The sequence below is a fragment of the Silurus aristotelis genome (assembly GCF_946808225.1).
Source record: "Silurus aristotelis genome assembly, chromosome: 18".
Taxonomy (NCBI): domain Eukaryota; kingdom Metazoa; phylum Chordata; class Actinopteri; order Siluriformes; family Siluridae; genus Silurus; species Silurus aristotelis.
Window position 1 is genome coordinate 22,808,696 of NC_139591.1, and position 10,000 is coordinate 22,818,695.

Sequence of the window (10,000 nt, forward strand, 5' to 3'; positions counted from 1 at the left end):
ATGAACACGGTGCTGTGAAAGAAGATACACCACTCGAGATGTACAGCATCTCCATTGTTCAGGAAATGAAATGCTTTCTCAAGGACCTTTAAAGTGCTTGAAAGGTTGTGGAACATTTTAGGAACACGGATGACTTTCTTCTCATGCAGTCTTTAGTAACAGAGAAGTCAAGTCAAGTCAATTTTATTTCTAAAGCACTTTTCACAACACACATCGTCTCAAAGCAGCTTTACAGAATTTAAGAGTGAAGGTGAACGGTGTGTGTTTATCCCTGATGTGGCCGTGGCGACTGTGAGGAAGGAAAAACTCCCTTCAGATGTTATGAGGAAGAAACCTTGAGAGGAACCAGACTCAAAAGCAGAACCTCATCCTCATTTGGGTGACATCAAGAGTGTGATTATAGTCTTTAAACACTACAGAACACTGGAGAGTGAGAACTAACATGAGCACTGGAGTGTGTGATTATGACTGATGATCTTTCTACAGTCTTTTACAGTCATTTGTGGTTATAAACCAGGAGCTACTGAGCAACTCATAAAATATCTAAACATTTGAGATCATCACAGATCCAACACCAGCTTCTCCATGCCAGAGCCTTTAAACACTCAAAGAGGTCCAGTGTCCAAAACTCCACATGAGGTGGGATCCAAATGGTGCTGGTACGTCTCTAGATGTTTTGGGATGTTTGTGGGCATCTACTTCTTTAAAGGTCCACAATCTTCATGAGGTGGGACGTGACTGGAGCTGGCACAACCTCAGGGTGTCTCAGGATGGGGAGAGAAAGAGAAGCAGTGGAGAGGAATTAGCGTAGCTGCTGTTCATGATATTAACAGCACAAGTTGATAATGTGCATGTGATCAGATGTTCTGGAGCACAAGGTTGTGATGTGATGTGTGTGATGTGTGTTATGTGTAGGCTTTGCTAAAAGGATATGTTTTTAATCCGCACTTAAACTGGGAGAGTGTGTCTGAACCCCGAACACTGTCAGGAAGACTATTCCAGAGTTTAGGAGCTAAATGTGAAAATGTTCTACCACCTTTAGTGGACTTTGCTATTCTAGGAACTACTAGAAGCCCAGAGTTTTGAGCTCTCAAGAGTGTGACGGATTAGAAGACTGGAAGACTGGAGAGATACATGGAGATAAACCATTTAGTGTTTTGTAGGTAAGTAGCAGTAGTTTGTAGTGGATTAGAAACTTAACAGGAAGCCAGTGTAGGGACGAGAAGATCGGGGTTATATGGTGATATTTTCTCGACCTTGTGAGAACTCTGACTGCTGCATTCTGGACAAACTGTAGCTTGTTTATTAATTATCCTAGTAATGCATTACAATAGTACAGTCTGGAGGTCATGGTCATGGAGGAAGCATGGACGAGTTTCTCTTCATCAGATATAGACATGTTTCTTAGCTTAGCAATATTTCTAAGGTGGAAGAAGCTGGTTTTGTAACTTGGTTGATATGATTTTTTAAAAGACAAGTTGGAGTCTAAAATAACTCGTAGAAGCCTTGTGATCTTCGGGTTTATTTATGAATAAATACAGTTCTTTTCACATTATTTATTCCAGTAAATATTTTTTATTCGCATGCTGTATTTTTTTAATGTGGTTTATTTATTGCCATAATTCTACTAATGATTTCTGTGTAATTGTCATGTAGTGTGCGGATGCACGCTGGTGGAGGCGGAGGCGGATACGAGCGCAGAATAATTGGAAGGTTTTTTTTTGCACAGGCTGACGAGTTCAATTGAGCGGGCATACACATAAACAAGAAAACAGGCAAAGGTCGGTAAAAAATGGTGAACAATGTAACAACGGGAAAACGAGAACGTGAACGTAAAATGAAAAAAGAACAGGAAAAAGAGAAACGTAAAATGGTTTGTATAAACAGGCGGCAAACACTGAACAATACTTCATGATCTGACAACAGAAACACACAGGTTTTTAAACACAAACTCATTACAGCTACTCATTAAAAACGTCTGAGAACAACAGGATATGTGAAGGAATAGCAGGCCATTAGGCCGCAAAACCTTCTCTGCTGGCCAGAATCAGAATCAGTGTTTTATTATATTTTGGTCAATGAACATGTATTAAATTATTCCTAATAATCTATTCTCTTCATTCTATAACGTTTCTCTCGATTGTGCTGCTGCTAGGACGCACGCTTATGCATAACCTTCTCTCAGAATGAGAGGTAAGTACACTTCAAGGCTCTTCTCTGTTCTGTCACCGAGGTGGTGGAATGAACTTCCCCTAGATGTCCGTACAGCAGAGTCCCTGACTATCTTCAAGCGACGACTGAAGACCTTCATCTTCCTGAAATACCTAAATTAGCACTTTCCAAGTTTGTAGAATTCAAGAGTTATATTTATATTGAGTTTGTAATCTTGTGTACCAGTGTAGATTTATTCATTACTAGAGATTTAAAGCACTTTTGTACGTCGTTATGAAAAAGGGCGTCTGCTAAATGCTGTAAATGTAAATGTAAACCTGTGTAAGTAAACACTGAAATAAAAAACCTCAAATGCAACTTTGGCTTACATTGGGTTCAATTTAGTTAACCAGTATTTTCTGTTTAATGTCCCAGATCGGGTTTCCGACCTTGCCTAGCTCCTGCCTGGCTCGCCAATAAAATATGTAGAATATGTGTATGTTTCAGTTAGAGTTTCTATCCGATCAGATTTCAGCCATGACATCACGTGTTGCTGTGGTCAAAGGCATCCATCTGCCTTGAGCCTTCACTGTGAACCGCAGGAGTCCTTTTTGCTTTAAATCCACATTGGTTTTAACTGTTACTTTAACCAATCGGATTGCGACTTGTTTGCTCCGAGGCCCAAAAACGTCAATTTTAACATCCTGTGATAATCAAACAGCTCACTAGTCAGAACTCATAAACTGCATCCTAAGTAAACTGCACAAGCTCAGATATATGCATGTGGATTTAATAGCTGTTTTTTTTTTTTCATTATACGACTGACCGAGGAGAAGAAACTAATTTGGTTGCAGAACATTTACAAGACGGACTTTTCAAGAAAAGCCGGACATCGTGAGAAAACGTCACCCAAACAGTTCAAAACAGCTGTAAAGCTTTTTTTCTGAACCAATTATACTTTGATTTCCTTAAAAAAAAAACACACAATTTGCCTTCAGTTCAAATCCCCAAGAAAACGGAATTAATGCACATGGTGATTTAATAAACAAAAAAATACACATGGTGATTTTATCAGGTGAATATCAACGCTTCTTCTAAAGATGATATATGCGGGAGGTGCAGTTGTGGCTTCAGTGAAAGGAGACGTGTTGAATTGTGTTCATTGAGTTTCTTACTTTAGTAAAGACATTTATTCTCACTGTATGAGATCCTGTGTGTGATGCAGCTCTGTTCTTCTGCACTTCTCTATTATACTGATGGTTTCTTTATAATGAGGCGATTAAGAGGTGCAGTGATTAAGGTAGAATATTGCTGAAGGTCTGGGGGTTAAATGCACACCCCGTCACTGCTACACAGGGGCAGAGACATTAAAGGAATCATAAATAGTGTTAGAACATCAAATTTACATTTATGGAATTTAGCAGATGCCTTTTTCCAGAGCGAATTTTATGTTCTGTTTCACTCATACAACTGAGCAGCTGGACTCTTGAACAAGTCTAAGCATTTGATCAGAAGTCCAACATCTTAACCACTGAGCTTTACCTCACGGAAATCCCTCCTCACACCTGACGGTAATCGTTACTCTCCACTTCACTAGATTATGAAAATAATAAAATACGCTAGTTCGCCTCGTGGAGTGTTTCTCCGATTAGCATTCTCCATGTGAACACAACAGCAGTTTCGTCTTTCTTCATCTTCTCTCATAATAACTGCAAGGGATTTAAACATTTCCTATTGCTTCAGAAGTGTTCAATTATTCAGACGGTTTGCTTTATGAATTTATAAAACGTCCTATTAAAGCAGACGAGATGGAAAACTCTGAGATATTTATTCTGTATGTGGTGTCATTAGCTGTTTTTTAGGTTTATTTATTTATTTATTGTTTTATTGCATTCCAATATTTTATTAAACAAATTTTTAAATGTATTTTTTTTCTCATTCTCATATATATATATATATATTAAATTTTTTTCATTCATATATATATATATATATATATATATATATATATATATATATATATATAAAATGTGTGGCAGTGTTTGAGGACATGGTTGTAATTTTCTCTTTTTTCCCTCTACAGACATGTGGAACTTTATGAAAAATTCACGGTATGTTAACACAAAAAGTCTGCTGTCCTGACTTCTCTGACTTCTCTGACTTCTCCAAAGGTTCAACTTAGTGGATAAAATTTAACTGGAATTGAATTCTTTAATTTTGTGTCAGGTTCAAACACACCTGAGAAAATGTACTGTGGTTATCTTTCCCCAACACATTCAACGTCTGAACACGGAAACCACTTTTCAGCCATTTGCCCGGATTCAGCAGAAGAGCAGAGCTCACTGGGAAGGTTGAGGAGAAGGTGGGAGGATAAAGTCTTACTAAAAGTTTGAAGGTAAAATGTTTGAGGTTTGGCAGAAACAATTATTCTGATTCATTAAATCATAAAATCAAATAATAACAATAAAATGTAAGAGAAAACTCTGTGTTAAACAAATAAAACCTAAATTTCTACCTGTTTTCAACTCACATAAAGGTTAAATGTGTGTAAGGATCATTTTTTGTTTCATGGCCATTTGAACTTTTTTCATTTTTGTATCAAAATCCAGAACACATTGTTTTGTATTTTTTGGCACCAGTAACTTTACTCCATTACACCATCCTTATTCAGTTCATATAACATGATACCAGTTATAACAACAGGAAATTGGTTGATTCATTGATGTCTAATTGGCCTGTTGTTGTATTAATTGATTGATTGATTGATTGATTGATTGATTGATTGATTGATTGATTGGTCGATTGGTCGATTTGTGGATTGATTGGCTTTCTAGATTGATTGATTTGTTAAGTGATTGATTGAGTTATTTTTAAAATTATGGATGATTTGTTTGTTTGGTTGGTTGTTTGGGTGATCATTTGATTAATTTGTAAATTGTTACTTGATTACTTGGTTGGATGGTTTAATTGGTTGATTGGTTGATTGATTGATTGATTGATTGATTGATTGATTGATTGATTGATTGATTGATTGATTTTTTTTTGCTTGGTCGCTTGGTCAAGTAGTTGCTTAACTGAGTCATTGTTTATTTGTTTCTTTGGTTAATGGTTGGTTGGTTGGTTGGTTGGCCAACTATTTAATTGATTGGTTGCTCACTTGCTTGCTTAATTACTTGGTTTGGTTGATTGGTTGGTCAACTGGTTGGTTATTTGTCATTTGATTAGTTGGTTGACTGATTAATCTGGAAGTTAAATAAACGAGAAAATCTGAGGTTATTGCCTTTTTTATTTAAAAAGAGTGAAAATCTAAGTGAAAGAGCAAAGTGTTTCTTTTTCTTTTTTCTTTTTCACAAATCTTTAAAAATATTACTTAATATACTCAAGATTATTTGATTTGATAAAGTATCCCAATGCAGGAAGAACAGAAAACACGCCTGAGTAATGTCAGCTGTAAGCACACCTGGGAGCTCAAGCACTGCTCTGTATTGCAGGTTTGCTGAATAATAAACATATTTTGTGTACATTTGAGAGAAATTGCTGCTGTAGTGTGTTGGAAAGGCAGGATGTGAGCACATCACACGTTTCCAGATTAACATGCTCGACTTCAACTCGCCACATCAGCAGTTTTTCCGCTGGACATAATTGCGAGGATTTGAAAAACGCTTCCTGTTCCTTTGGAAACATTCAGTAATTCTGCTTCACTGTACACAAATGAGCATTTAATTTTACAGACCAGTGTGTGGTATTACATACACAACCCCTAAACAAACCCTAAATAACCCCTAAACAACCCCCAAGACCTCAGGTTCAGCTGCATCCCATCAACTCAGGGTTGTGTAGATCCATATTAACATAATTATAATTTCATCCTTACATAAGTATCATTTAGAAAGATTTTTAAGCGAATTTATGAATTAAATCCAAAAAAGGTGTGTTTGGATTCACCAAATCCATCAAATCTGTATTTTTAAATTCTGTTTTTAATTTAATTTTAATAAGCAAAGCACAAGCACAAACACCACCCTTCACTTTAACCATTGTGACGTTTAACAAAAATCCTGCAAATCTGATTGGTCAAGAGATGAATGTAATATTTATTTGATGTCATTTATGGAAGAAGTCTCGAGTATTAAACTCCAGTGTCAGGTAACACTTAATGTATATATGAGGAATAAAACATTTCACAGTATGCTGTTATAGAAAAATAATGAACTAATTAGGTGAAAAAAGCAGCTCCACTTCAATCCGTCTGTGTTTTTTCCTTCACCTCGAACCCATAATGATTTTTTTTTTCATAAATAATAAAAGCTAACTGCAGATGGCTAACAGGGACAAGCTGACATGTGGTTAAAGAGCGACACATGGACTCGATCTATCAAAAGAACCAGAAATGCACAATCACAGTTTTGCTTTTGGGTCTTTTTGTTTCTTTATCCACAGGTGACGGATGAAGAGTGGGCTGTGTTACATTTCCATCTGAAAGGCCTCATAAACAGAGCAGGGAGGAAAAGTGGAGTCTCTGAAAACCGATAACAAAGACATACAGATGGGCGTCTGGCCCCATCCCCCACTGCACTCAGAGGAAAAGAGAGAGGAGAACATTTAGAGATCCTTGGATGTTGGAGAATTTCTATCAGTTCTCTTTAGTTTTATTTGTAAGACAATTTTTATAATGGACATTGTTGCAAAGCAAAAGTATTGGGACACCTTAGTCTTTGTATGCAGTCGCATGGAAATGTCTCCTATACATTAATTGAGACTCAAATCTGTTCCAGCATGTGCACAAATCCAGCTCCATGAAGACCTGCTTTACATGGGTTAGAGTGGAAGATCTCCTGCTATAGAGCTCCAACCCTTTTGAATACATTGGGGATGAATGTGAATGCTGACTGCACCTCAGGCCGTCTCACCTTCTCACCTACATCAGTACCTGACTTTACTAACACCCTCGTAGCTGAATGGATCTCCACAAAATCTACTAAAACATCTTTCCGTAAGAGTGGAGATTAATATATCAGCAAGTGGAGACCAAATGTGGAATAGGATGTTCAAAAAGAAGTTCAGGAAAAACCTTTGTCCATATATACAGTAGTATGTTTTAGAAATATTTATGCGATGAAAGAAGCCTATATGAAGAATATTATCTACATGAGCATTGAAGGAAAGACTGAAGTCAATAACCACACCACTGATGAAACAAAAAGACTATCCAGAGATACGAGAGCTTCCTTCTGGATGCATATTAGCCTAAGAAATGTCTTCCGTCTTATTAAAACAGTTATAAGGAAGTGGTTGAAGTTGGACCTGGTGTTTCTCATCTGGCTTTGCTGAAACTACAACTGTGTATCATCAGCGTAACAGTGAAATGGAAGTGTTTCCATTCACATTAATCCTTAGATTTTTTTGGATGTCTGTATGCTGTTTTCGGTTTATAAGACCTCCATCATGGCACCAGAATGGATCAGGCATCTACAGAGAGCAGAGACATCCAGGAACACTGGGATTTCAACCAGAGAAGCATTCTTTATCAAGAGCTTGTGATGAAATCAGTTTGGAAAAGATGTTAACCGTGATTGAGTGGATCGTTTATTAAGGGCTTGTTGTGTAGGTACATGAGTGTGTGGAATTTTTACTCTACAGTCTGCTCTCATTACAAAGCTCTCAGAGATCCCAGACCTTTTTGGGCACCTACTCATGCTGGGTATATTTATTCCTTATTTATAATTCTGCATCTGTATATAATACTGCATCAAAAAGACCAGACAGACAGACAGACAAACAGACAGACAGACAGACAGACAGACAGACAGACAGACAGACAGACAGACAGACAGACAGACAGATAGATAGATAGATAGATAGATAGATAGATAGATAGATAGATAGATAGATAGATAGATAGATAGATAGATAGGAACTTCAGTGTTGCTAAAATGAAACCCTTAAAACAATCAGAGATTGTGAATGCAGATGTCAAGCGTGATGCTTTTAAGTGTGTCTCCAACATTGTCCTCCAACAGTTAGGGGAAATACAACATCTTTTTTCAGCTTCTGCCATTAGGGGTCTCCACAGCAGATCATCCATCTCCATACCCCCCTGTCCTCTACATCTGCCTCTTTCAAACCAACTACTGCATGTCTTCCCTCACCACATCCATAAACCTCCTCCTTGGTCTTCCTCTTTTTCTCCTTCCTGGTGTCTCCATCCTCAGCATTCTCCTACTGAAATACCCCATGTTCCTCCTCTGCACATGTCCAAACCATCTCAATCGAGCATCCATCACCTTGTCTCCAAAACGTCCTGCGGTGTCCCCATTTCTAAAAGGGCAAAACAACATATGGCTGGAAATAAAGGTGTCCCAATATTTTTTGTTCATATACTGTAGTGGCTCCCGTTAGGCATCAATCTAATGTCTGATCTAATGTCTGATCTATTTTAAAGTTGAATTGTGGCACAAACACACAAACAGCATCAGATTTGCGATTAGCTTTTGCATTCCGTGTTTATTTATTACATACACTAAAAACATTCATGAACAAATACTCAGAATCAGACACATGTAATAACAGAATTAAAGATTCTCCTGATGGAAAACCAAACCATCATCATTAATCATCTCTAAACTACAGCAAAAACATGACTGAGACAATTTTTGGCCAATCCTGGTTTGAGCAAGAGCACTGCCCCGCCTACAGCAACAACCACGACAGTCAGACCAGCCAGGAGGCGGGATGAAGTGACAGAACCATGGGTGCAATCCCAACCCCGGGATAAATCCAGCGGTGCCCTTATAAGGTCTGATTTCACTTCTTGGAGTTCGCTCTGAGACAGAACGTCTGGAGAAACGTCTGCGAGAACTTCAAGAGCTGCCCGATGGCCAGACTGAACAGCACCACTCAGGTAACCGCACCACTGCATCGCCGTCTCTGTTCCCGCCCAGAAGATCCTGAAAACAAGCAGGAGGTCATAAAGGCATTGAAATTGTTCTTTATTCTGTGTGCTGGATTCTGGTCTGGTTTAGAAAGTTCTGAGGAATTTTCTATGAGAACAGCTTTTAGAAGGTTTACATAGGAATTCATGGTTATGTAACATTAATGGAAGGAGTCTCCAATGTCAGTGCTTTGTTGCAGTCAAAGGTAAAGTTAGAGCAGTCATGCTGGAACAGGGTTTGGTCTCCAAGTTCACAAGAAGGCAAACTTTACAGTGGATGCCTCCATATCTTAAGACGTTTTATACAATTGTTTGCCTCCAACTTGATAGGAACAGTTTGGGGAAGAACCACATACGTCTGGAAAAGTTTTTTCACATTTTTTTTCTTTCTACTATATAAGGAAATTTAATAAATAATAAAAAATATAAATAAATAAAACATACCTACATACAGGCATAAATGCATAATTTAACATTATATTAGAAACTTTGAAAAATATCTTTAATATGTGTGTGAGTTTATTACATTTATTTATTAAATTTTTTTGCTGGTTTGGTTTGTTTGTTTATTTCTATCAATAATTACGGATTTGTTTGCATTTAGTTGTAATTTGATGTGGATATTCTTTCTTTAGGGATATCGAATGATCAGGTTTAAAAAAGAAAAAAAAAGGTTGAACTCTCATCCTCAGGCCACTCTGTTCATCTGTTCAAACGCTTTCTGATCGAGATGTTACATCTGAAACATGATTTCTCTGAATCCCATCTGACAGGTGAAAGTCCTTCTCTGATATTACAGCACGATCCAATCCCACAGCTCGGTGATCGCGGCTCTCAGTCTGGCTGCCGCATTACACCGTCTCAGACTGCAGCTCAATTCTCCACTCTGATTGGTCAGGAGGTGTTGATTTATTTTCT

The 10,000-nt window shown here is 37.7% G+C and overlaps 2 protein-coding genes across 2 annotated transcripts in view; one reads left to right on the top strand and one right to left on the bottom strand.

Annotated features, from left to right (window-relative positions):
• Nucleotides 1-10,000, top strand: part of lrrtm4l1 (leucine rich repeat transmembrane neuronal 4 like 1) — a 90,689-nt gene that overhangs the window by 55,732 nt on the left and 24,957 nt on the right. The gene's annotated exons all lie outside the window — the stretch shown is intronic.
• The window catches only part of LOC310741175 (putative flavin-containing monoamine oxidase A), a 57,466-nt gene continuing 56,091 nt past the window's right edge, over nucleotides 8,626-10,000 (bottom strand). Inside the window, exon 13 of the mRNA XM_083568781.1 lies at nucleotides 8,626-9,098. Coding sequence (XP_083424907.1) covers nucleotides 8,771-9,098 — 328 coding nt within the window. The 3' untranslated portion in view covers nucleotides 8,626-8,770. The remainder of the gene's footprint in view (nucleotides 9,099-10,000) is intronic.